Source organism: Apteryx rowi, unplaced genomic scaffold, assembly GCF_003343035.1.
Source record: "Apteryx rowi isolate R43461 unplaced genomic scaffold, aptRow1 scaffold_19, whole genome shotgun sequence".
In the NCBI taxonomy this organism is placed as follows: Eukaryota; Metazoa; Chordata; class Aves; order Apterygiformes; family Apterygidae; genus Apteryx; species Apteryx rowi.
The window spans coordinates 3,221,018-3,248,262 of record NW_020448196.1 but is presented as its reverse complement, the minus strand read 5'-3'; the positions used below and the strand labels follow the sequence as shown (position 1 = coordinate 3,248,262).

Sequence of the window (27,245 nt, the reverse complement as noted above, 5' to 3'; positions counted from 1 at the left end):
CATGCCAGCCGGTTAAATGAATGGCTCTGTGGTACAAGACATTCAAGCCACAGCAACTGTAAACACGTCCTGTCGTCTTTGTCACCAGTTAAGATTTGTATGTGTCCAGCTGATGTCACCTCTAAGATCATCTAAGCTGCTGTAAGTGTTGGTGGCTCATTTTTGAGATTATAGGGTTCCACTTTCAACAGGGAACACATGATCCTGAAGCAGAATAGATGAGAAAGGCCTCTCTTGCTATTTCCAGACACGCCGTCTAAGTCCAAGTACTATCTGGTTAATTAAAACTCTGTGAGATCTCGAGTCCAAAGACTGCGCTGCACATCTTGCACTCCCTCCCCTCCGAGCCTGCCAGATGTGGTGCAAATATAGGACTTCTCCTGCTCGTCCTCGTTTGTCAGAGACCATGAATGAGGGGGTTGCTCGGATGAGCTGTCTATTTATGGCTCTAAGTGCAGAGTGGGAATGAGAAAGTGCAGGATTACTGGGGCGAGCTGGAGCCTGGCAGCTGTCTGGGAGACTCGGCACACGCGCTTCCAGCCCGGGCCTGGCAGAGGCCAGCAGGTCTGCTGCATCTTCAGCCCTCCCAGCCGCAGCGCTGTGGAAATGTGGGTTCGGCGTTCGGTTGTCTTATTTTAGCTGCCTCTCCCTCCTCCCCTTTCTTTAGCCCTTCCTGGCAGTTCTGGGTCTCTCATCAGCAGAGCGAAAGCAGCGCTGTGGTTTGGGCAGGGCTTCGGTGTGGTCTGCCTGCCCCGAGGGCCTCGCTTGGGCTGAGGTGGTTTTGGGCCCGTCCTTGCGTTCCGGCAGAGGAAGAGGCTGGTGGAAACTCGTTGAGTTCCCCGAGTCCCGGAGGAGCTTTTTTGGATTAAGAGACCCTTCGACGGTCCTCGAGCTTCTCAGCTCTTCCTCCTCCACCCTCCTCGCTGATGATGTTGAAAATGGGATGGGCAGCGTTCCTTTACCACGGCGAGGTGGACCTGCCGCGGAGGACTTACCACCCGTGCCCAAGCCCCGAGGCAGGTGGCCCTCCGGGGCAGAGCTACAAGCTCGGCGTTCGCCAGGGCAGCCCCGCGCCGGTGACCCCCCCCCCGGACTTTATTCTTCTGCTTTCAACGAGCTTTTCTCTCTAGGCAAGATGCTGCCAGGCCAGCCGGTCCAAAGCTGGCTATCTCCACCCTAATGACAGTAATTGCAAATACTAGCGTTAACTCTGAAGGGAGGATAAAATCCCTTTCCTCACCCTGGAGCTGTCAATGAGTCTCCTAATCCAGGCAATAGATTGTAGGCTCTGATACACACGGGTAACTCACAGTTTCCCCTGGTTTTATTGAAGGAGTAAATTGCCTTTTTTGGTGGAAAAAAGCTGTGAGGAGCTGGCCTTCTATGCTCAAGTCGTTCAGTCCCAGCGCACCGTGCTTGGGATGCTGAATTTAACGCCTCCCACCACAGGGGCCTCTTCTAAACCCTGAAAATATCTGCCCTGCTTTCCCTTCCCCTACGGCATTTAAAATTTAGTGTGGTCTTGGGCTGCTACTGGCTAAAATCCTCCTGATGCTCACTTTCTTTTTTTAATAACGGAGGGGGGGTTGCGTGTTTTCAGCTCTGACAGACGAAGCACAGAGCCCAGTGAAGATCAGTATGTGCAAAGCGCTGGTGTCAACAGCGATACGCGCGCCAGCAAAGCTCCGCGGCTCGCGGGCTGCTCGGGAGAGGCTCATCCGCACGTTTTACAGGTCCCCATAAAACCGGCCGTCTCTGGCGTTTCTCAGAGATGGAGCAGGAATGCGCTTGAATAAATACGGGACCATCTGACAAAGGCATCGTTATTTTAATACCACCACGGCTGTCGGTTTGGAGCTCCCCTAGGGCTTCTCCCCCAAGCTCAGAAATGAAGGCATCTTTCCAAATGCCCCTGTGAAATAGGGATATTTGCTTTCTTTTTCCCCTCAGGCAAGGAAATGGAGCTGGAAAGGGGTTGCATTGGTGCCGGTAGGAAAGAGCACATGGGGCAGAGGGAGCTCGGCTGCTTGCTCGGGGTGGCAATGCCAGCAAGGTGGTGGCACGCGGGTCATGTCCGATGGTGCCAGAGCTGCAGCTCCGTGGGCACTTTGCTGCCTTTGCACTCACTCCCGGCCTCGTTCTTCTTCCCTTCGTTCTTCTCCCCCCAAAACGGTGCGGTGGAGATGCCCGCGGTGGACTCACGCCCAGCTGCACTCGCTGCTGTGCGGGGAACACCCGTTGCGATATTAACTCAACCGTACGTTTCCTAACAACCTTCTAGCCGGAGGAATGATGTATGGAGAGGCAGCCGGCAATCTGAAAGGTGCATGCGGGAATGGAAGATTAATCAGGAACCGGGAGTTACTTGCTCTGGATAAGGAGAGGAGCTTAGAATATAAATATTGGTACAGATAATAACAGCGGCGGCGACACTTGGGAAGGGGAAGATGGATCGCCAGCTATTAGTGGGCATTATTACAGTAGCTGCAATGTATCAGTCTGGGAGAATGGGAATGATACATCATGCCAGTGCATTTATTTAAACCCCTCAAACTTTTATTAAATAAATCTGTTTTTAAAAATAGAAAGAACTGCATTTAGAAGAGAAATAGAGCCCACTTTTGCAAATATATGTGCATCTGCTGCTCAGTGGTGAGCGTATAATACAGAGATACTGAGTGTTACAATTTGAGCAGAGTTTTACGCCTAAATATTTGTATGTAATTAATACTCATGTTGAAAGAGACAGCTCGTAAAATATCAGAAAGCTGTTTGATATTCCAGTGCTTTGCACAGTCCTGATTCCAGGAGGCTGACTTCAGTGGGAACCATTAGCAATCAGCACCTGTACGTCTAAGCTCCAACACTGTTATTTTTAATTAGTATTTATTATGGGTTGAATTTTCAAAAATGCTCTGTGACTTAGGCGCCCCTAGGGGCATTTGTATAGGCTCCGATGACTATTAAGTACCCAGCACCATCAGCTTTGGATGAAAGTTGGGCGTTGCGTCTCGTCAATGCCCTTATAAAGTATCTGCTTGCAAGGGCAGCTCCTGGGTGACTTGGCCAGTTCTGAAAATGTGACTCTGTTGCTTGATCCGGCCGTGCTGTAAAGGTTGTTGTTGGGATCTGTGCGGCGCTGCAGCCCCGTGGGGCCAAGCATCGCGGAGCCGAGTCTGAGATGTCCGTACGGTGAGACCTCGGGCACCGGCAGCACCTGCTGTTGGAGGCGATGGGCGCTATTCTGGTTTGACGTGCAGGTCCCTGCCCACGCGAGGGGCCCCGGTAACTCTGGTGCCTCTCTGTGCGTGCGCAGCAGTCCCTCAAGGCATGTTGGTAGCATCAAGTGGGGCTCGGGTGCTTTTCCACCAGCAGTCATGTGGAGGTAGGGTAGGGGTGCAGCAGGCACTTGAGGGCCGCAGCTGTGAAGGTGGATGCTGCACCGTTCGCACCCCGTTTTGTGCCAGGCATGAACAAGACGTCACAGCGACGCAGAGAGAAGCCATCTCCTCACTCCTTGTCGTGTCCCACCGGGGCTCCCTTCCCACCCAGGCCCCTCCGCTCGCTCTGAGGGAGTCCCCGCTAGTCTGGGAGGTGTTAAAAATGAACCTCGGTGGCGATCAGAACAGAGGTTGTGTTTTATGGGAGCTGGAACATCACCTAGTGAAACCAGATCCAGATGTGTTAAATATTTATGTGATCTCCAGCGCGGAGGAGTAGTGGGCCGTTGCTCAGGGCAGCTGCCGAGCCCAAGCCCAGCTCCGGCACTAGCGGGGCAGCTCACTGGCACCTGCTCTTCACGCGAGGGTCCACGAAAGGTACCCGAGAAGGGTGCACATGGTCAGCACGGTGCCGTTCACGCTGGGAGAGCTGCACATTCAGAAAAACTTTACTCTTGATCCTTTGCAACCTCTCATTTTCTGCTGAGCAGATTGGCCCCAAGTTTGGGAAGAGGAGTGGGGGGGAATCCTGGGGAGATAACGCAGGAGAGTGCGGACGTCTACGGAGGCAGGTGGAGATAGCCCGGGCTCGGCGGTGGGCTCAGCCGGTCAGAGGGTCCCGATAAAGCCGGAGCGATGCCTCGGCTGCGGCACCAGCTCCTATCGTGCAACATTTTGCCCCTTTGCAGCAGGGTTTTTATTATTATTATTTTTATTGTTGTGATTATTCTCCCTCTTTAGCGGGCGCAGTTGTTCGGTGGCCCGATCGGGTGACAGCGAAGGCGCCCTCTTTATCATCGCTAAATCGTTCTCGTTCTCATTCCAGCGAACATGATCTGGGGGAGGATATTTATGACTGCGTCCCCTGTGAAGATGAAGGCGATGATATCTATGAAGATATCATCCGAGTGGAAGTTCAACAGCCCATGGTAACAATTTATATGCATTTTTTAAAGCTATGGCTTGGTGGGAGGGGAAGGGGGAGGATAAAATTAAATAAATAAGCGATCCACCAATGAAGGGTAGCGAAGCGAATCCCCATGCACCGTTCCTCGAAGCCGAGCTGCCTCACGACGGGTAGAAGTAAGCCGGAGTTGGGGCAGCGCTGGCCCGCGGGATGCTCTGAGGAGCTTCCCAGCCCTTCGCTGAAGAAGCTTGGGGAGGGAAGGGAGACCTAATAAGCCCAAATCATAAAAGATCAGCTAAAAATGGTAATTCCCTGCTGCACCAACGCAGCGCGTCACTCCAGCCCGCTCTGGGGGAGAGGGGAGAGCCAAGGGTCACGCACGCTCCGTTAGCCAGATGTGCATCTCGCCCAGCGCGAGGATTTTTAGCTCTAGGCGAGCGCGGGCAGGTCTTTGCGAGGGGCACCCGCTTTGCGCGGTTATTCCCGCCTGCGTGACTCGGAGCAGGTGGATTCCTAAAGCGGAGGTTTTTGGGGCTGGCCCGCAGGGCACCACATGTCTTCAGGGAGAGGGGATGGGTCCCGACTCCCTTCGTCACCTCGGAAAGCCCTGGCTTGCCGCGAGCAGACAGCACGTTGCCCGCTCCACGCAGCTGCCCCAGCTCTCCTTGCGCTCCTGCCCCGCCGCCCCATGGCCTGCGATGGGCAGCTCCTCGAGGAGCCGTGACATCCGCCGCGGGGAGGGTTTGCAGACGGGTTGGTCTTGGAAGAGCCTCAGAGACCAGGATTTAGACGCGAGTCCCTGAGACCTGTCTCCCCAGCGAAACGGAGAGGGCTGCACTGATTTCTGCTGATGCAAAGCTCAAAGGGAGGTTTTCACCGGAGCGCAAGCTTCCAAATGTTCTCCTTCCCTCTGCTGTCTGCCAGCCCCGGGATTCGTGTAGACTCTAATTACTGTCTCCTGGCCGCAAACAGCGGCTGACAACAGTACATAACTCGCTGTAACGAAGCAGGATAAATGGACAAGTTCACTGATCAATGAAATCCCCTGAGCCCGACCCGTGACTGTGCTGCACGAGGTGCTCGGAGGTGCGGGAAGGCAGGCTTGCGCTCCATGAAGCCCACGAGCCCGGCATTGAGCCGCGCCGTTGCCTGCCTGCTGGGTTCTCACCAGCCCTCGTGCCCTGTGGCCCCCGTTGACTCCCGGTTTAATGGGGATCCAGGTCCCGGTCTGGCTGTGAGCGGTACAAGGACCGTGGTGGTGCTCGTTGAGGCGTCTCATTGCTTCAAGCCATGTCTGCAGCTCCCTTCGCTCCTCTAACGCGTGGCTGCAGGGAGCAGCAGGGCACAAAACCTTCCACCGATCTATGTCAAAGTGCAGGGGCTGTTTGGAGCCACCAGCATCAACGCTGAAGTCAACACCACTCCTTGGCCACTGGTGTTTTTACCGTTCTGTCAGCAGTTGCAGAAGCCGATTCGCCCAAGAACTGACCCTTGGGAAGTTTTTGGTGGAAATTTGTTGTATGGAAGGCTAAAATAGGAGAAAGCACCCTTCGTGCGGGACATGCAGGATTAGGGTCAGTGGAATTAGCTCCGAGAGAGTAATTCCTGCCTGGTCTCCTGACTTTTTGCTCCAAGGCCGTAATCGTGTCCGCCTTAATGTCTGTTTCTTGGGTACTGATGGCCAGTGATGGAGTCAATGAAGAGCAGCTGAAGATGTGGCCCCTGGTGTTTTCCTTCCTCTGACTCCCTTTCCTCCTCTTAGCTAAAGAACCTGTTATTGATATAACCACCCACGTTTCTGTCTGAATGCTGGAAATACTTTGGTTGGGTGGGTTGTTTTTTTTTTTTGCCTAAGATGTGTTGCAGTAGGAAGTGTACAATGCTAATTGGTTTCTTGTGTTTCTGCACGCTTCAGATTAGATATATGCAGGTAAGAGACTGATTAAAATACTGGTTTCCGTCTAGCTGATAAAGCTACGCTGGGAGTTATAACTGGGTGTAGAAACGATTTTCGTTCCTCTGCATGATCATTAAAAACCAGTCACTGAATTACCTCCCCGATTCAGAGACTGTGCTAAGGGCACCATCTCCTAACACTTGTCTTCAGCTTCTCTCTACAAACGTAAGAGCTAGAGAAGTGACTCCAGGAGTTGGGGCTTTAAGAAATACATGTATCATCACATCTGACCTAAACTGATGAGAATAGGCAACCCTGGCAGGGGATTTGTATAAGTCTAACGTATTATTTATGACCCATTTAGGCTCTATTGTGAGTTTCTTCTTAAGCAAAAAATAATAGGGGAAAAAACGGTACTTATCTTTCATTTATTCTGCTTTAGCTGCTCTCTTGTAGCTATAGTTCCCTTTGGTGATATAGCTATAATAAAGACCAAAAATGTAATGCTCGCTGTGTCGAAACATACTTGATAGTAGAGCCAGGGTTTCCTTCTAACTTTTTGGAGAAAAATTGTTTCTGCTAACAACAGTTGTGAACAGTATTCTTCTGACTTTCCAAACCTGTGTTTGTTACGAGTTTGCTAGCACTGAAGGCTGAACCAAAGCTCCGCTCCCCGTGAGCAGGTTGCTGGATCACTCCGAACAAATCTGAACAGGCATTATTTTCCCTTTCTCCAGAAAATGGGAATGACAGAAGATGACAAAAGAAATTGCTGTTTGCTAGAAATTCAAGAAACTGAGGCCAAATACTACAAAACACTTGAAGATATAGAAAAGGTAAGAACGGAGCCATTTTTTAATACCACCGCATTCCCCTCAATCGCATGTTAGTCGAGGGCTGGCGGCTGTGATGAGGCAGGGTTGAGGCATTCAAATGTAAAACCGCAAGAGAAGGAGGATGCAGAAAACCCATACGGACAACACGAATGGGCGGCCTGTAGCCACATGAGCCAAACAGCGTGTTTTTTCTGATCGCTGCATATCGGAAAGAGGCCGAGAACCCCCCTGCGGCGCTCAGACGAGCCGTCCTTCCCCATCCCTCGCCCCAGGGTGAGAGGCTCCCACGCCTTGCTCCGCCAGGCCGGTCTCTCCGATAAGACCCGTGCTGGTAGATACCTTATCGCTCTGATTGCCGCTGAATAATTTGAAAGAGGCTCTTTATTCGGGGCATTTCGCAAAAGTGCTGAAGCTGTGCTGACTTGTCATTGAAACTAATTGGATTAAAAGTAACATTTCGCTGCTTGAATTCATGGGTTTTAATTGGTTTTGATGAATTATTGTTGTGCCTTTCTTTTAAAAAATGAACACCTCAGCAAGATAGTGAAGTCGCGGATGCTGCGGGAGCCTGGAGATTGTTTCTATTTGCAGAGTAAAGTAGCAGGAATAAAGAAGGATAATAAAAATCGAGCTGCCGTTTCTAATTGTCCTAATGCTTTTGTTTCCTCTCCTTTTGTTTGCCTTAATCCATTGAAAGTTCTTGCAAAGAAGCTGTGAGAGAAACCAGCACATTAAAAATAGCGTTTCACGTTTTGCAAAGAAATGTTCTAATGTACGGGTTGCTTATGTAAATAGCACTCGTTCTTTGAAAATAAGTACAACACTTCTCTTTCAGCCCAGAGAAAGAGTTAAGTTATTGCTTTGATATGGATTAAAAGAGCTTGCGAAGGCTAAGGAGATTTTTCTGGCGTGCTGTGGGGTAGAAGGTCCTGTATTCGGTGCATTGCATCTGTGTGTGTTGTAGTTACAAGCCATGCAGACATTTCTATTAATATGTATTTGTTCAGCAAGGCATTTCCGATGCAATCATATTATCTGCGCTCTTCAAGGGCGAAATTCCAGCGAGATAATCAAAGAGCTGAAAAGATGCTTCCCTGCTCCGCACGTCTGCAGCTGAGAACTGCCACGTTGTGCAGAAACCAGCAGGTTGATAAAAAGCAAAAGTAAAATAACGCCCAGCGCATGCGCGCATGCACGTACCCCGGGTGGACGTCTTGTGTCTCCTGACGCCTGGAAGTGCCCGTGGGGAGAACCAACGGGAGCTTCGGGTCAGGATAAGCCCCCGGTGTTTCCTCGCATCCTGCCTGGCCTCCCTGGCACAGGCTGGTCTTGACAAACGTGTTGTCGTTCGTCTGCCTTTACGAGCGCTCAGATTCGTTAAAACCTGGCTTCTCCCTGCCAAGATAAATGCAGCCGGTGAAAGAGTGAAAAATATCGTCCTTACGCAGAAAGAAACTTGTTAACGCTTCTCCTTTGCTTCAGTCAGTTTTGTATTTGCCTCTTGCAGAACTACATGAACCCACTGAAGCTGGTACTGACTCCCCAGGACATGGAAGCTATTTTTATCAATTTGGAGGTAACAGAGTAAACACTGTTGCTTAAAGCTTTGCTCTTTTCATGGCAGCTTAGCTTTCTTCCTGCTCAAGAAAGGACTTTGAGATTTCACGTTCGATCCGCGCGTTCATCTGTATCGCTTCAGTCCTCGGTGCGCTGCAGGGCTCGAATGGGTTTAGGAGATGTTCTTTAACACCCAATTAAAGTTGGGGATTATATGAACTCTGTGTAAGAAAATAATTTGATACCAAGGATGTTCCGTGGCTGGGATTTGGACTGTGTGTACTTTAGCTATACTTAGAAATGCTTTGGAAAAATCGTGGACGTCTCTGAATTAAAGCACGGCAGGAAGCGGCGGAAGGGCCCTGTTCCACGCTGCCCGGGAGCTTGGGGCACCTGGGTTTTGTCTCTGGCTTTGCTACTCGACTACTTTTTAATGTTAAGCAAGTCGCTTCCTCTCTCTTAGACTCCCCATTCCCAGAATAGGGCAGAATAGGGCAAAAGCATGAATCCCATCAAAAGCATGAATCCCATCCCTGGAGATTAGCAGCCTCGGGGGGAGGAAGCCACCCGGGGAGCCCCCCGCCGTCTCCTCGTCCGAGGCAGAGACAGGGACGTTGCTCCAGGCCGGCAGGAGCAGCGCAGGTTGGTGCAATTAGGCAGTCAAGTTCCCTAAGGAAAGGTGGCTGGATACGGCCGGTGCCGTTATCAGCCCAGGCACATCGTGTGCCTGAGGGATTCGTTCGCAGGCCAGCCGGCGCTCTGCTCCCCCGCCTGCTCGAGCAGGGCTGCCTTGCGTGGGATCCCGGTCGAAGCCTCCCACCGGACCGAGTAAAGGGAGTTTAATATACATGGAAGTCCTAGCTGTGTTTATCATTGTATAACCTTCTAACTGAATTATAGCTCTGCATTCATGGCGGTTTAGGGCTGTATCTCACTAGAATGACTCATATTAAAAACAGTTAATGGGTAAAAAGAAGAACAGAAAATGACTGCCTAATTAAGTAGCAAATGTGCATTTCTTCAGGCTTTGCATGCACATTTGCTTTGGATGTGTTTAAAGTATTGATTGTTTCTTTGTTTTAGGACCTAATTAAAGTGCACTTCAATTTCCTGAGAGCCATCGATGTCTCTATGATGTCTGGAGGAAGCAGCCTGGCAAAAGTGTTTCTGGAATTCAAAGAAAGGTAAAAGGAAACCCAGTCTGCAGGCAGCTCCGGGCTTAACAAATTAGCATTACTAACTGCAGGGCCCATCTCAGAATAGAAAAGCTGGTTGCAGCCGACCAAGTATTGTATCCTCAGCAACTTAGATGCTCTTGAGCATCTCAGACGTCACTTGGTCCCTCCACTGAAGCAAGCAAATGAAGCTGCAAGTGTGTCGGGTAATCCAGGGCAGAGCAGCCTGTGATGGGATGTTTCCCCTCGCTGATAGTCGGCTAAATCTTTGCTGTGCTCCGCTGAGCCGTGTTGTGGCTCCACGTGGAGGCTTCGGATCTTGCAGGATGCAGGTTCTCTCAGGCTCATAACCTCCCATATGGGACCAGCTATTTTAGAGGCCGAACACATAATGCGTTGACACAGATGTGTCGGAGGGGAATGAAGATGTGCACGTTATGGTTTGCAATGGATGGCTTCTCCTGCAAGCGCCGGTGGGGGTTTGAGGGCAGGTGACGTGTTAGGGTCACTGCTTCCTTTGCAGGGGACTTGGGTCAGGTTAGATCAAAGCGATGCTTCACTGCAGGAAGTCAGGTATTTGGCACTGCTGTGGTCCCGCGCCTATTGCGCGATGAATAAATATAGAAGTTGCTTTAGCGAACATAATAGGTTCTGTGTTTTGGCAGCTGCAAGGAGGAGTGCCCTGGAACATAAAGATAAGGTTAATAAAAGCCTTTAATATCCTTAATATTAATGAAAGGTCTGATTCATTGTGGAATCATGCCAGGGTGTTATTTCACTGTGATTAAACCAGTGTCTAGACATAGAAATGCCATTCAGAAGTCAATAACTGCAGAAATACCATCTGCATTAATAATATGCCGTAAGGTCAGATATTCCGTCATTCACAGTGCCTCGTTTAGAAAGTGAATGTTTTTTGGATTTAAAAAAAAAAAAGTTTCCAAAGAAGAATGCAAATAATTTTAAAACACTCATAAAACTCACGTAGGTGTTTTTGATCTCCTGCCTCCTGGCTGTGCTGGTCCATGTGCGTGCCGGTACCGTCCCCGGGCAGCAATCCCTTGCCGAGACGCCGCAGTCGGAGAGCCTGTGGTCAGAGCAGAGCCGGGCACGTGGGTTATGCACACGTGTCTTTTGGGGACAATTCCAGCGTAAGCTGCTTCCAGCCAGTCCCTTTCACCACTGCAACGCTCCTGCGCTAGGTCGGCTGCAGTAGGAAATCTCTGGGGAAAGAAGAAAAAGTGTGGTGATACCGCTCACATCCCAGGGACCTAAACATCGCGGGAAGCTGCTGCTCACAGAGCCTTCCACTCGCGGAGTTCCTGCAGGAGCAGGATGGATAATGTTTTGCATTGAGTTACTGATAAGCTTGTCCATCCCCATCTGGAGCAATCTGTGCCACGTCTGAACGAAGAGGCCAAACTCTGGAACTGAACCGGCGGCGGCACGGCCCTGCTTCGAGCGTTTTTGCGGCGATGGTTCGGCTCCTCGGAGCAGCACCGGCCCTGCTGCAAGCTCCGGGCTGGTCAACCCTTCAATCCGGCTTGTCCTGGGGGGCTTTTTGCCCCTCAAATGGCAAATTCGATGCTAGTAAAGTGAAGCATTCCCCTCATTGGCTTCTCACTAGTTCTGTGCATACCCTCGAGTCCCTGATTTCCCTGCAATGTGCTCGTCGCTTGAGACGCTGGTCCCCCATTCCCCGGGAAGCCGTTCAGCGCTGTCGCCCTGCTTTGCATGGGAATAGCCGTAGATAACCCATGCCGTGAGTTCTGGAGCTGTTGTGTTGTGGGAGACGGAGGGAATTTATTGCTCTTGGACCGTGGGGTTGTTGCTGGAGTGAATTTAGCATTGTAAAAGCTCTCCCATAATAACTGGGTATAATTCTGCCCTGCTGACGTTGGAGTAATTTTCCCATTAAGCGCAGCGAGGCCGGGATTTCATCTTCTGAGATACGTGGCTGCTTTTTAGGGAGCAGTTGTTTGGAGGTGGCATCTGCAGAGGGCCCCAGGGATGAAGTTTGGAGTATCCTGGTCTGAATAGGGTCCTTTCCTGCATTGGTGGGAAAGGGCTGGCGAGAGATGCTACTATCCCATTTTAGAGAAAGGAAACGGGATTCCCAGGAAGAGGCAATGATCTCCCCTCTCTCACATGGGACAACACCGTGGCCCCACCAAGAAGCGAACGTGCACCCCCGGAGTCCCCATTGGGTCCTTTTATATCAGACCTTCCTCCCGTCTAATGTATCGGTGCCAAACAGCTCTTGCTTCCATACGCGTCCCAGCAAAATGATGCATTGCTTCTCTGCTTTGCAGATTTTTTTTTCTTTTTTTGGAAGGAAATAGTTTGTAAATCTCCCTCTATGAAAGCTGGAGGTTTGAATTTATGCTCCTGGAACGTCTTTGAAACTCTCCGAGTGCTGGCAAGATAGATATTATTGTACACGTTCAGAAGTTGTCAAGGGGAAAAGGCGGAAGAATAATCTGTACTGGCTGCTGCTTCGTCGAGGACTGCGGGTCCCATAAATCTTTCTATTCAATTACCCGCCTGGGTCTGCGAATCCCCCGTTTACGGAGCGACACTGGGGCAGGTGCTCCGAGTCCGTCTCCATCGCGAGACAAGGCTCTGAAATAACGGATGAGTTACAGCAGGTGACTGAATATGTGTCTTATCAGCAGCAATACAGTTAACAGCAAGAAAAGGGGGGAAAAACCCAAACCTGTCGTGCAGGATTAATGAGTGAAATGGTAGAGAAGGGGGAATCCACAGCAAAACTGGACTGCTCGTGTCAGAAGTTTAAATTTACAGCCCAGCGTATTCTTACAGAGCTTCGCTGTGTTTCCAGAGCCTGTGACAACCCACTTCCCCCAAATTATCCGGTCTCTTGATCTCAGGTAGGTCCCTGTGGCCCTTCCTGCAAAGAGCAGGCGACCTGCGCTGCTGAGCGCCTGCAGCTTTCGTGCGTGTTTATCAGACAGATGTGCCCTTGGGTTTTAAGGGGACTTGAAGCCTCTGTTTCTCCGATGCAGTGCAGATAATTCTGGACGCTTCTCAAGATCGAGGTGTTTCTTCGCTTCATCCTGATTCAGTAAAATATCCCCAAATCGTCAATGCGAGTGGCACAACCATGGTGGTGGCAATTGCTTTGTGGGGCGTGAGCAGGTGTGACTTGGGAGACAGAAGATTTGTTCAGGAGTATTTATGGATACGCAGGCTTTAGTGCTGGCAAGGTCTGGTGACAGCCGTGTTTGGAGAAAACTCGCGGGAACTAGGCTGTTGTTGCCGTTTGGTTGGTCTTTTTTAGCTCTGAGCCTCCGCAAACGCGGGGAAGCGGTTTGCTCGCGACGCGTACACGCTCTGCTTTTGCAAACCGTAACGCTAATGTGGCATAACGAGAAAACTAGAGCATTGCAGTCGGGGAGGTGCAAGGTCTATCAAGACATCAAGAGGATTACGGCGCCTCTTGTAATCTCGAGAAAAAGCCGACTTGCAGCTGAAGGGCGATGCACTGAGGCGTGCGAGTTGGGCCGTGGCAGTCAGCAGTGGTTCAGTGCTCACCCCCTTCCACGCCGTTTGCCAAATCTCCAGCCCCTCGTTTAGTCCGGGCAGGAGAGGGCTGAGCCAAGCCCAGCGTAGGACGTAATGTGTATGTAATGGTGCCGTTTGTGGAGCTGCTTCATAATCCACTGCTGAGAAAGGTCTTTCGGTTTGCGGCCGAACTTCTATTTATTGATGTGGCACTGTGAAAATACAGATCTTGCAGGAGCGGGTGTTTAAATGCATCATACTTGTAAGCACGATAGGTTCAGCAGATGCTGATCTGGATCTAAATAATACTTTCTTTGGGGCAGAGACTTTCCTTTGGGTTTGCACAAGTGATTTCTTGGCCCGGTTTCGGGGCACGCAGGAGAGAAAAACATATTTAAAAGGAACTTGTCTGCAGAGAGGGATTTGCTGTCCGCAGGGCAGGAGATAGGCAGGCAGCCCAGCCGGGCTTTCCAGTAACTGCTCGTTCGAAAGAGGAAGGAGGAACGACCGGTTTCCGGATGGGACCTGATCCAGGGCCTCTCCCTGAGCGTGCACGGAAATGCTGGAGCGACGGGAGCAGCGTCGCGCTAGCTGTGCTCCATGCAATTGCGGTTTTATCTGGTCTCCTGCGGATGAAGGTGGACGTAGGGCGATGTGGGGCCGGGGCTGGACCGGGGCCGGGACTCTGGCACCAAGACGACGAAGGATGAGCCTCCGTGCTCCCTAAAGCGGGGCTCGGCCGGCCAGAAAGCCCCTTCTGCTCACCGTGAGCCCAGTCCCCCCAACGGGCTCCGGCTTGGGGAACATCTAAAGACTTAAACGTTAAAGACTGGGGTAGTAAAAGAGTGTTAATACTTCGCTAAGCAGTTATGGGTGGGAATAGCTGTTTGCCTTGTAATTTCACCATACATGCGCATATATATATATATATTTTTTATAGCAGGTTATAACGGCCAACAAGTGTTTCTGATTAAATTTGTGATTTTTTTTCCCCCCTCTCAGGCTCTTGATTTATGGCAAGTACTGCAGCCACATGGAGTACGCCCAGAACACCCTGAATCACCTCCTCGCTAACAGGGAGGACGTGCGGCAGAAAGTGGAGGTGAGCGGGCGGGGGTGTCGGGATGGGGCCGGGGGCACCCGCGCAGCAGCTCTCTGCGCCTCCTTTCCGGCGCTCGCGGTGCCGCTGGCTTTTGGAAGGGCTGCGGGCACTGGAGGGGGGTGGAGGTGCTCGACTTGGCGGGAGACGGGAGGGATTTGGGATGAGTTTGTGCTGTTGAGGCACAAAGGGAATGGAGAGGGAAGAAAGCTCTAGTTTATGTAGTTGTGGTCTCTTGCTGGCCCCTTTCTCTGTCCTTCCTGTCCCACCTAATTAAAACAGGCAGCTTGGTTTGGGGTGTTCAGGGGCTGCTTTGCTGCCGGGAGCATCCCCGTTAGCTGGTTTAGTAGCGGGAAAGCCCCGAAGGCCCGACTAACCAGCCGGTTATCTCCATCAACCACAACCACGAACGGCTGGGAAGATCTTCTAAAGGAGACTTGGTTCGTCGCCGCCAGCCTTGTCCTTCCCCGCGCGTAGCGCCGCGGCTCGTCGGCCGCAGGGTCGCCGCGGAGGCCCGGTGCGGGCTGCGAGCGGGACTCGCTGAGCATCCTGTGTGCCGTGCCTGGATCGCTTTGGAGCTGTGCAAGGAGACCGCAGCCGCTCCGGAGCCGTGGAGATGCGTGTTGCAGCTCCGCTAAGGGCTTGCTGCTACTGCGGCGCCCAAGTGCTCCCAGCTTGTCTTCAGAGCACCCTTCTGCGAGAGGGGAAGTGGTTTGGAAGATGGGGAAGCAAAAGAACCAGAGAAATCAAGGGCTGGGTCCTTGCAAGCATCGAGCGTCTGAGAGGCAGGACCCCACTGGCTTTCCCAAGGTCACGCACCGCGTTCGTGACACGGTCGGAGGTGAACCCGAGTCTCCAGGCGAACGCCCTGGTTCTCCTCTGTCCTCCTTCCTCAGTGTGAGGGCTTAGTGTAAATAGGGTCTGATCGAGATATTAAGTAAGTCAAGCCCCAGAAGGGATGCGTTGTTTGAGCTGCTGTTTTTTTCCCAGCTTTAATTCCCAGCTTTGGTCTTGATGCTAATCTGAATTTGCTGGGCTGTCTGTGCCCAGCCTTGTTTACCGCAAACACACTTTGATCCTCCGTGCAAAAGCAGCAATACAATTCAAGGATAAAGCTATATATTTACTAATTTTTCTTCTATTGTACCCTTGATTTTGCATCAAAATATCATGATGTGAACTGCATCCTCGTGTCACCTCAGCTAATCTCTCTGGGGGAGCTGCTGGAAAGGGTCTCAGCCAGCACAGCAGTCTCGTATTTAAATGGGTCTGTGCTAAGGTAATAGTCGCAAAACTTCGTGCGATCACATTAGCACATCTTAATGACTTAATCCTTATCAGCCAAGCCACAGCAACTGTCTGCGTGCTTGCTGCTAGCCCCTTGCAAATAAAATGCATTAGCTCAAACCATTGAGGAGGTGAGTTAAGCTAATGTGTTTCATTTGACATTTCCAGAGGTCTAAGAGCACGCGTGTGCTCTCCTAATGAGCAGCATCTCATTTAGCTGAAGTAGCTCGGTTGTACGAAAATGTCTGTTTTAGGGTCCAGACCCTACGTTTTATTTGTAGATGACCTCGGCAGTTTGGGCCCTGGCAGCGGCTACCTGCATGCAGAGACTGAGAATGGTCTCGCGTCAGAACTGCGGTTATAGAAGCAAAACATAACATTAGGACATTTGAGGCTTCTGTTGTGGGGGGCAGTTGTTTTCCCCCAGCTACTTCTTCGCTATTGATTTATTGATTTCTTTAACAGGAATGCACGCTAAAGGTTCAGGATGGGAAATTCAAATTGCAAGATTTGCTGGTGGTTCCGATGCAAAGAGTTTTGAAATATCATCTCCTGTTAAAAGTAAGTGTTTCAGCGTTAACGCTTCTCTCCAGCTGTCATCCTCACCGAAGCATCTTTTGGCTTTTACAGTGAAGGATGAATCATTGCCAAATGCAGAGTGAGGGGATTTTTCCCTTCAAATGAAATAATTACTAGAGCTGTTTAACGCGATATAATATTTGTGTCGTCTCTTCAAGTATGGTGACCCAGGGTAATTCCGCACTTGTTAGCCTGAGAGGCAGTTAATGAATATAAAATAAGCTTGCATATAATCTGATTACGTGTGAAATTCCTCTCGTCAACTCCGCGTAACAGATCTCTCGAGCACCGGCAGCTCGGCGCGTTCCCCGCTGGTGGCCGTAGCTGCGGGCGGCTCGGCCGCGCGCTGCCGTTGCTGCCAGGCTGCAGCGGGCCCAGCGACGTGGGCCGCCTTCCTCACGCTCCCGCGCTGCTTTTTGCAGGAGCTGCTCAGCCATTCGTCCGACCGGCCGGAAAAGCAACAGCTCAAGGAGGCCCTGGAGGCGATGCAGGTAGGGGAGGGCGAGGGCAGCGCCGCGGCGGTGCTTTGGGCTGCGCAGGGACTTGGATGAGACTTAGATGGAGAAACGGTCTCGTAGCCCGAAGGGAGGAGACTTCCCCTCCTTTAGGACACACGGACGAGTACGGATTGCTGTTTAATGGGATTGCTTCGCAGCAGACCTGTCGTCCTCCCTGTTATCCGCCTCCTTAAGCATCTGGGGAAACTGATGTTTGTTGACAAGTTGGGACTTTGCGCTAATTCCTGTTGTGTGTAAACGTGCCGTGCCAGGTTTGGCTCTGGTTTTTGCTAGTGGAAGCCTGGAGGAGCTCCAGCTGCATCGGTGAGCCGGGAAGTGTTGCAGAAATCAGGCTAGTGCCTGGGTCCGGGGGGAGCAGAGCCGCCTACGCACTGCGCCATCCAGCCGCTGGCTGGGAATCCTTTTAGCCACATGTTCTTTCTGTAAGACGATAATACCTTTTCCACAAATGAAGAGTTTCTGTGGCAAAAATTTATTTTGTTTAAATATTTTTTTGAGCTTTCAGCCCAAAACCCCCAGGATCCAAGGAAAACCTTCTGCAAAAAAACAACAAAAAAATCATCCAAATGTTTTCTGGCTTGGCTATGTCCCCCCATGCACACGCTGAATTCACAGCGGGATCATCATCAGCAGAATCTGACTTTAAGATGATGGCTAAATCCAGGTTTTCTCTCTTGAGAACACTGAAGGATTCATCCCTGGGCTCCCTTTGTTTTCTGAGGTCACTCTCTTTGTTTTCCACCTCCGAGGCTCAGCTTTTAATGACACTGCATTTCCTAGCACTTACATAAGTTTGACCTTTTTAGCCATTATCCCTGCAAGCCCATGAATCCAGAGTCAATATATAGGTTGTTTTAAAGTTAAGGTTGTTTGAAGGACGTTGCATTCTCAATCCACTACTGCACAGTACGTGATCGTGGCTTTGCCCAAATACGCTTGGCGAGGGGAAGTACAGCAGTGATTTCCTTCCATGCCAAAAATCACCTCTGTCCCCCAAACATCCCCCAAAGCTGGTTTCTGTTGAGTGAGATACCCCGCAATACCAGTGCTAGTAAGTAATCGTATACAGTCTGGCTGCACTACGGACTCAGCATTTTTTGCAGGAAGCTGCAAAAAAAGCCATCAGAGAGGGTTGTCTGCTTCCATTGCCCCATCGTCAGGAGAGCACGGATGCAATTCAGACTGCGTTGGGCTAGCCAGCGGCATAGGAAGCAGCGCAGTTTGATTTTTAATTGATCTGCGAACCAAGGCTTAACTTAGAAGTAATGTTTTTCATCAAGATTGCAGCCTTTCTGTCTGGTGTGCTGGTAGACGTCTGACATTGCTGCCGTCTGGTGTGGGAGAGCCGTGCAGGGGGTCTGAATATCTACAACCAGAGCTCCGTTTCCCAGAGGGATTTACCTCCCTTTTACTTTGCACGTTTGCTCGTTTGCACAAGGCGCAGAGGCAGGATTTGCACCACGGGCACAATTGCACGTGTGGGTATTTGGCCCGTGCATCGTCCCTCAGCTTGAGCGCGCAGCACCAAGCGCCCAAGCGACAGCGGGGGCGAGGAAGGTCCCCTGCTAAATTCTGCAGACCCAGGTTGCACGTTGCTGTCGCTGTTGCAAGTCCCTGTAGATCCTGGGCTTGCATTTCCCCTTCGTGCGCGAGAGGGTCTTCTGCTCCGCAGATGGAAGCAATGGCAACGCTCCGCTTAGGTCTCACGCGCGCTGACAGGGGACGCTGGCCTCGCTTCGTAAGGCTTTTGGTTTTGTCATTCTTCATAACCATCCCTGCCACTGGCTCGGTTGGGTATTGTGTGATGTTATAGGTATTGTCACTTAGATCTGCGATTATCATCTGTGATTAACCTTCTTGTGTTGGGAAGCTGAGGAAGGGCTGAACCTGAGGGGGTGTCTTAAAAAATTCCACATTCAGATTTAATCCAAGGTGACAAAAGCTATGGTCAAGAAAAAGCAGGCAGGGGCCAGATAAGAAGCATACAGGCAGAGGAAATGTGATCCTGAGGATGTAAGAAGTTTTTTTAGTGGAAAGCATAGGATTCTCTCACTTTGGGTCAAAATTTGGGTAAGCAGGGAATTTCTGCAGGCGGAATAATGTCTGTTGGGAGTCTCCTGATTTTACAAAATAGCATTTGTATGGTTGGAGATGTCGGTGATCCAGGGGTGCTGGAGACGTGGCTCCCGCGATGGGTTCGGGGTGCTCCTGCGAGGTGTTCCGGGAGAGCAGACCGCGAGCGTCCGAGCGCTCTCGCCTGCTGAGCCCCGACGCCGTGAGCGCGTGAGACGCAAACGGGACAGCGCAAACGGGGTAGCGTGCCTGTTTTGCCGGCAAAGACTAGCTCGTCCCTTTTGTATCCAGAGGGGAAGGTGGTAATTCTGGCGAAGAAAGCTGCAAGAGGAAGGAGAGCGGGCCGGGGAGCGTCAGCGCTGCCGGAGCCTGTCTGTGCTGCCTGCGCAGGGCCGGATTCCCGTATTGCCCTCTTCTGGGAGATGGGGAAAATTGCAGCATCCGCCTGGTGAAGCTGTGCAAAGGGAAAAGGGGCAGGGGACGGGGACGGTTTGCACCCACGTCGCAGGAGGCAGAGCGGGAGCACGGCGCTGCCGAGCCGCGTACCAGCGCGGCGCTTGCAGCCGGCTCGTGTGCCTGCTTCTGCCTAGTTTTAACTGATGGGGTTTTGTTTTCAATTCCGCAGAAATATGTTGAGCCGCTTTTCCTTTTCTGCTGGCAAAGCCTGTGTTTGCGACGTCCTAGGCTGCTGTTGTAATTCTTGCGGGGCTGCTTATCTGCCCTGTTCCTCTGTTGAGGGAAGGAGGGGATGTGTCTTCAGGGAACAGGGGTCATGGGTTTTCTTTTTTAATAAAAGTACTAATTTTGTCTGGAAAATACAAATCAATGTTCACTTTTCTCTTAAGGACTTGGCCATGTACATAAATGAAGTAAAGAGAGACAAAGAGACTTTAAAGAAAATAAGTGAATTTCAGAGCTCTATAGAAAATCTGGTAAGTTGGACAATCCTCTCTCCTCCCCCTCCCAGCTTCCCTTTGATCATTATTCTCATTTTTGCTTTTTCAATGCCGTTGTTACTGAAGCCAGCGTGCCACCTAAGAACGATGCTCGTGTGTTTGGGCAGCCCCGTATCTTTGACGCTGTTTTTGCTGGCAGTCCAGAAATGGTTGCTACATTACAAAATCAATTTGGCTGTGAAATAAGGCGGCTTTTGCTGGTGGCGTTACACTGAATGTTTCTCAGACTTTTTCTCTGTGTCACCAGTGCAGGGGGACCCAAGGATTCCCCAGATAAACTCTCAGGCATCTGCTTGCTATTTAAAGCAGGTTTGCTTTCGCTGCTACGAGGATAGCGAGGCTGACTAAATGTTCTGACGCTCGAAAGCATACCGAGGCACGTTTGGAGAGGAATGGCACGCGTGACACGCACGTAATCGCAAAACCTCGGCCAGATAGTTTGAGGAGAAGCTCATCTCCCAAACTCCCGAGGCCTCGGGCGCCTGATCTCGTTACTGCTCGTCGACCGACCCCAGCGACCGAGCGAGCGCTCGCATGCTTTTAGCCCCGAGCAAGCCCATTAGTTTAATATTCAAGGGAAGGGCTTCAAGCTAATGAGTTTTTTCCCGCATTTGCCGCGGAGGGTGGTCAGCTGCGGTGGCTCAGCTGGTCTGCGGCAGCGCTTTACCCCGGGGTGCTGCAACGCGGCGTCTGGCACCTGCGGTGCTTTCCAGGGGGCTGAGCTGGAGCTGCCCACCCGGAGGACTTCCCGGAGGAGTCATGGGGGGGTTTTGTTGTTTTAAGTCTTGACTTCATTTGAAAGCTTCCAATTGATGGTTATTTAGCAGGCGGAGACAAAATTCTTAATTTCAAGAGAAACCTGCCAAAGTTCTCGGGTGGGATGCGGGCCGTTCCGGCTCGCGGGTTTTGACCGAAGCAGTCGTGCTCATCCTGCTCCGTGTGAACAATTAGACATCACGCTCAATAAAAACGGGAATGTAAACGGGTGCATTAAGCAGCCGCTTTTCTTCCTTGCGGCAGACAGAGAGCAGGTTTGACGCAAAGATGAAACGTTAGCAAAGCCGTCGCTCCCGTCTGCGGAGCAATCCCACTCGGTGGTTGGCTTCGTCGTGCAGGGCCGGCAGTTGTGGACTGCTCTGTGTTGTGTATACAGAGCCCACATGGCACAGCAATGAAATAACTACAGCCTATACACACAGCTGTTTAAAATATTTATTTTTCTGACCAGCTTCACAATTTTTTTTTTTTTTTTCCTGTAAGGAGAGCTGTGTAAGTGGAATGATTCATATGGCTCAGTGGCGGTACTGCATTGAGTAATTTTTGCAATGGCTTTTGAGCTGACAGACAGACTGACCAAAACCCTGGGTTGGATTCCAGCCTTCCCAGAACCTCCAGTCTTGGGTCAGGATGGGAGTCAAAACTATAAGAGCCCTCATTCCGGTTTTGTAGAAAACCCTGTAAAAATGGCTTATTGCATGGGGATTTTGCTTTCTAGATCCCCAATCTTGCAAGAATGCTTTGGTTTCTGAGCCTTGCCCCGAGACCCCTGTTGTGGTGCATCAGCCGACCCAGAAGCTATCCCAGGCCCACGTCACCCCTCGGTCCCGGTCTGACCCCCCACGGCAGTGGTTGTGCATGGGACTCCCTTTCGGTGCGGGTGGTGCTGCTCGCGTCAACCTTTGCAGCTATGGACAGGGCTGGTGGTGATGCCCCTGGCACCGCGTGGAGGGAGAGCTGCTCCTCCACGGGCGGGGGTGTGTCCCTGCTATGTGCCGTCCCGCCACGTTTGGATACATTTGCGTTTTGGGGTATTTCCGACCCAAACTCCAGCCCTGGCTGTAAATCTCAGTTGTGCTCTGCTTTCTGCAGCAAGTGAAACTGGAGGAATTTGGGAGGCCGAAGATAGACGGGGAACTGAAGGTCCGCTCCATAGTAAACCATACGAAGCAGGACAGGTGAGTGAGCAATGGCATTCTCCTAAAAAAACAAACAAAAAAAAGTGATACAAACAGCTGAAAGCACCATCAGTGTAAAATTATAGCACAGTTAGAGCATTTAACTGTGCTGGCTGGGGAAGAATGTCTGTAGAGCTCCCCAAGTGCTGTCCTTGAAAGGTGAACTTAATTAGACATTTGACTGAACTGCTTGTTTCTTTGCTTTGGGCAGGTATTTATTTTTATTTGATAAAGTGGTGATCGTCTGCAAAAGGAAAGGATACAATTATGAGCTGAAAGAAATTATTGAGCTGCTCTTCCACAAGATGACTGACGACCCTATGAACAACAAGGACATTAAAAAGGTAGGTGGAACAGGGGCTAGCTCTGCTGGAGAGCGTGTTGGAGCTGTTTGGCCCAGTCCTCGGGTAGCGTATTCCCATTAGCCTTTTAAAGCAGAAATAGAGCTTGCAAAAAGCTGGAAAAAAAAGGCTCAGATTTCAGGGCAGCCTTTCAGAGAGTTGGGAAATGTTTATTGATGCAAGGCTGGGCTCGGTCCTCTGACCTCCATCCTTGCAAAACAGCCGTGAAGAAGTTGGAATGATTTGACTAAGCGAGCGGAAGCTGCTCCCTGCTTTCTGCCCAGCTGGCAGCGAGGGACCGGCGGAGAGCACACGTCGGGCGGGGTGGAGAGGAGGGCAGGGTGTCCAGACGCTCTCGTTCCCGAGAGGCGCTGGGTGGAGGAGCTTGGAAAGGCCGTGTGAGCGTTGCCGACCGGTCTGCCAAAATCAGCGCTCAGAGAGCGCGGCTGCCACTGCAGGAACGTTGTTCTGCCGGTGGGTTTGGACTTGGTCGGCAGCCGTAAAGGAAGACTGGCCTCCCAGCAATGAATTGAGCAGGGACCTCTTAGGTTAATGGCTGCATCCACTTCTGTGCTATGCAAGGAGGTATTGTACAGATGGGATAAGTGACATTTGGGCAAGAACAACCAATTTTGCTACTTGGATGCTGAAGAAATGCTGCTAGCTTTGTGTTTTAATGAAATATATTTCCACTTTGCTCTCTTATGCTTCCTAGTCTCATGGAAAAATGGTAAGCAAAGCACGCAATTTTCTCTCCTATTTTTCTGTGCAATGCTGTGATGAGACAGCCAGAACATATGTGCACTGGGCAGGTCAGATGTTCCTTCTGGGCTGTCACTTGCTGTCAGGGAGACATATAATGGCTGGGGAGGATCCACTGGAGCAGAAAAATCTGGGTTCTCTCATCTGCCACCATACAATCCTATCTGGCCCTGGTGAGCAGTGCAGAGCCGATCCAGGCATCATTTGTTGTGATGTGTTATAGAAATATAGAGGTATTTTTCCTCCTTCCTTACTGTTATCTTTAGAAAGGTTCAATAGCCCTTGAGAAGTAAAGAAGGGGGAAGTCACTGAAACCAACCGTTAAGATGCCTGAATAAAAGTGCCGCGAGTTTTGTCGCTCGGGCCTTCGGGGTGCAGCGGTCCATCAGTTCTCTCGTTATCTGTTGCAGTGGTCATACGGCTTCTACCTAATTCACCTCCAAGGAAAGCAGGGCTTCCAGTTCTTCTGCAAGACGGAAGAAATGAAGAGGAAGTGGATGGAGCAGTTTGAAATGGCAATGTGAGCGTGGCAGGCTGCTGTGACCCAGTCACCGAGCGCAAGGGCAACGGTGTCTGGGACTAGCAGAGCCCAGCTCCGACAGTGGGGCCCTGCACAAGGGAGTTCGGTTCCAGCACGGAATCACCCACCCTGAGCATTTGCACCAAAGCGCGAGCGGGTGCATGTCTGAACCGACATCCGTGGTAATTGCTGTGGTGTAAGGGATGGATGGGTGAAGCACTGCGTCGTGCTAGAGTAAAACGTCCCCGAAGGAGGGTTTTCGCTGCAGGGAGCTACTCCTGTTCAGGATAGGGGTTAGCCCCACGCTGACCTGCACCGTGGGTGGATCTGAGGTATTGGCTGACTCAGGCGAGGGCCAAAGCCATGAAGCTGAATATGCAAAATCTTCTCTCTATACGGTTGAACCCTGAGTTCGCTTTCCCACTTGATTTCCTATCAGTCCACATGGTTTCCAAACTTTGACTGAAATGCAGACAGCAACTGCTGTGGCAGATAGCAGGGTGCCGAATGGCTCAGAGGGGCAGGTTGATAACCCCCTTGTCCTCTTATCCCTTAGGTCCAACATAAAGCCAGAGAAAGCCAATGCAAATCACCACAGCTTTCAGATGTACACATTTGAAAAGACCACCAACTGCAAAGCATGCAAGATGTTCCTAAGGTGAGCAATATCTTTGTAGCTTTTCTGCATCAAAGTCTTATTAAAACGTGCAAAGAAAATCTCAAAGCCGGGACTGAAATTAAGACTTTCTGACTTCTTTTCTGCACAGAGGGACGTTCTACCAGGGCTATCTTTGCCCAAAATGTGGAGCAGGCGCTCATAAGGAATGCCTGGAAATCATTCCCCCCTGCAAGATTGGTAAGTTATTTGACATCCTTAGCAGCTTATGACGAGATGAATTTATGCGAATGATCTGAAAGATTCTCTTTAAAAAGCTCTGTCAGCTTTTCACTAAGCACGTAACAAAATCTGAGCACACTCCCCACCCGTTTCCCAGGGCTATAATTCATAATGGCTCGTGGTTTAAAAAAACCAAACAAACCAAAACCCAAAAAACAAACAGTTGAGTCCCACGTATTTGAGAGGACTACGGAAACTCCGCGTACTACATGGGATGCATCAAGCCCTCTAGCAAACTGCAAGGGTGTTTACCAGAGCTGGCTGATGATTTCTTCACCAGAAAATGTAGGTTATCTGAAAGCAGGAGGACATGCTCCAGGTCTACCAGGGACAACACTCGTGATGAGAACGAGAGGCCTCATCTCCAGTTCCCAAATAGTGCTGAGGTGTGGGAGGCAAAGTTTAAGTCCTTGAGCTGAACGAGGCAAACCTCTGACTCATGTTTTTGTCTGATAGCCCTGGCTGCTGCTCTGAGCTCTCTGCCATGGGGGGAGAGCTGCAGTGGATTGTCACGGAGAAGCTTTGAGAGGTTTTGGGTAGGGAGTGAAATGGGGAATAAACAAAACCTCAAAACTTTGTGCAAGATGAGAAAATGTCCTTGTCCAGTTCCAGTCCCTCCCCTGTGTTTTGCAAGCCGGGGAAAGGGGCACTGACTTGAACTGGTGGCAGAGCTACCCCCAGCCTCCTGCTTTTTGCCTCTTTGTTCAAGATGTTTAAGCGTTGATGGCAGTTTATTGGTACCAGTAGTGTCAAGACAAGCAGAAAACGGGGTCTGTTGCCTTTTAAATTAACCACTTATTTCACTGTTTCTCTTGTAGGTTCTTCAGCAGAGCAGGTACGTTGTGTGATGGCCCTTTTCACATCTCCTTCTCTCCCGGGGGAGCGTCCGTGCCCTTGCTGGGCTTGGTTGCCGCGGTATGAGCTCTGCTCCCTGCAGGAGGCCGGCACAGGTCTCGGGAGGTCCCAGCAATCGGCAAGCCAGGTTTAGAGATGGGCATCTTCTCCCCCAGGCTAAAACTGGCCCACTTGGCACAGCACCGCTGTCCTCGTGCCACTGGCCCTGGGAAGCGCCAGCACGCAGCTGCGGCAAGTCCTGTGTTTTGGGACGCGCCAGTGAGGCCAGAGGAGATGATTTCTCATCCCTGTGGCTTCTGCTGGGTGCTCGTGCGGAGAGCCAGGACCGCCGTGCCCTCACTGAGCCTTTTTTCTCTCTCTTTGCAGGAGTCCCTGGGCGCCGGACCTGGTAAGGGCATTACTGTGTTGCAAGAGGGCAAATAGAGAAGGTGTCTTGATTTTGCTTGAAGGTGTCGATGAAGCTTGAGCATGGGGGATGGAGAAAGCTCCTTTTTCCAACAGAAAGGAGCATTAATCGGTGCAGATCAGTGCCGCGTTGTCTGCACAGCCAGCGATGGGATTCAGCGGTGTCCAATTCTTCTGCTTCCCAAGGCAGCAGTTGCGAGCGGGTCTCCTGCAGAAAGACCCTTCTCCTCCCCGTGCTCAGCTCTTCGCTGGGCTGGGGAAGAGCTTTTGCTCCTTCTCCGCTACAACCATCAGTGCCGTGCCATTTGTTTTACTGCACTCGTGCCGCTCGGCCCCTTACCTGCGCTGCCGTGCTAGTACAGCTTTTACACCTCGCATAAATAACTCCCCGCTCAAGGCAGAGAAGGAAAGCTCAGGGAATTCATTTGTTCCCGATCTTCCTTTGGAATAAACCAAACTTGTCCCAGCAGAGACACTTGTTAGCAACAGGCCGGGGAGAAACATCTTCTGGCAGGAGTGTGTACCCAGTGCGCTGCAGTGATCGTACAGCTCCCAGCGTTGCCTTCTGATGGGATCACTGGTCATGCTGGTTGTTGCAGTGTTTTTTTATTTTTCTTTGCTTAAAACTAACCTGGGCTTGTCTGCTGGGCTGACTGCCGAGCTTGTTGTGCCCACGCTCCGTCTTGAAGGAGAAGAAACAACTTGTTTTTGTGTGCCTTTTCTGTCTGAAGGGAAGCCAAGCCTGGAAAAAAGAAACCTAAATCAAACTGGTGGTTAAAAAAAACCTGAAAGGGCCCAGTGCTCTCCCTAGGCAGGGAGGAGGCAGCTGAAGGCAGAGGTGGGGAAGCATTTGGAAAATAAACACTGTGGTTTTAGTACAATTTGAAAAGCTTATTTAACGTGCAGTTGTTTGCAAGACAACCGGACTTTGGCTGCGAACTTCCAGGGGCCAAGGGGCATTCGAGTCCCAGGTTCTGTTGAAATTTGATGGAAGCCAAGTGTTTACTAGTCCCTTTTGCAATCCCGGGTGTCACCGCTGAGCCTGGCGTCATTTGGTGCCGGCCGGGGATTGCCTAACGAGGCTCCCAGAAACGGCACAGTTCAAGTCCGGGTGCAGGGTTTGGAGCTGGAGCTTTGCCTTGGCTCTGTTCTTCATTGATTTATTGTTGCTCGTTGAGCTCAGTCATCCATGGAACTTTGGAAGCCAAGGCTGCATGCCGTGGGCACCGATCCTGTCTGCTTTCCTGCTTTCTGCCTCCAAATCCTGCCTGCTGGGGCTGTTAGATTTGTGATTCGCAAGGAAAGGAACAACAGCCGTCGGAGGGGCTTTTTTGTTCCCTTTTCTCTTAAGAGGGGGTAGATAACGAAACGGTTTCCCTTCTCTTCCAGGTCCTAAAATGGTGGCAGTCCAGAACTACCATGGTAACCCCGCGCCTCCCGGGAAGCCGGTGCTCACGTTTCAAACCGGAGATGTGATCGAACTGCTGAGGGGGGACCCGGACTCGCAGTGGTGGGAGGTGAGAGCGTCTCCCTTCGGGAGATTTCCGACCAGTTTTAAGCCAGCGGCTCCTGGATTGGCTCAGCCCTCTCTTAGCTGTCCGGTTTTCTGGGAGCTCCGGGACGTGCCGGGGTTTTGGTGGCTCCCCGGAGGAGCGATGGG

The 27,245-nt window shown here is 51.1% G+C and overlaps 1 protein-coding gene across 2 annotated transcripts in view; it reads left to right on the top strand.

Moving 5' to 3' along the window:
- Nucleotides 1-27,245, top strand: part of VAV2 (vav guanine nucleotide exchange factor 2) — a 158,427-nt gene that overhangs the window by 119,263 nt on the left and 11,919 nt on the right. For both annotated transcript variants that reach the window (XM_026062299.1, XM_026062300.1), the window contains exons 5-20: nt 4,267-4,369; nt 6,982-7,080; nt 8,588-8,656; nt 9,721-9,821; nt 14,340-14,439; nt 16,189-16,284; nt 16,725-16,793; nt 19,739-19,825; nt 21,719-21,804; nt 22,016-22,148; nt 23,318-23,427; nt 23,984-24,085; nt 24,195-24,283; nt 25,144-25,160; nt 25,547-25,568; nt 26,975-27,102. In XM_026062299.1, the coding sequence (XP_025918084.1) occupies nt 4,267-4,369; nt 6,982-7,080; nt 8,588-8,656; nt 9,721-9,821; nt 14,340-14,439; nt 16,189-16,284; nt 16,725-16,793; nt 19,739-19,825; nt 21,719-21,804; nt 22,016-22,148; nt 23,318-23,427; nt 23,984-24,085; nt 24,195-24,283; nt 25,144-25,160; nt 25,547-25,568; nt 26,975-27,102 (1,411 nt within the window). The remainder of the gene's footprint in view (nt 1-4,266; nt 4,370-6,981; nt 7,081-8,587; nt 8,657-9,720; nt 9,822-14,339; nt 14,440-16,188; nt 16,285-16,724; nt 16,794-19,738; nt 19,826-21,718; nt 21,805-22,015; nt 22,149-23,317; nt 23,428-23,983; nt 24,086-24,194; nt 24,284-25,143; nt 25,161-25,546; nt 25,569-26,974; nt 27,103-27,245) is intronic.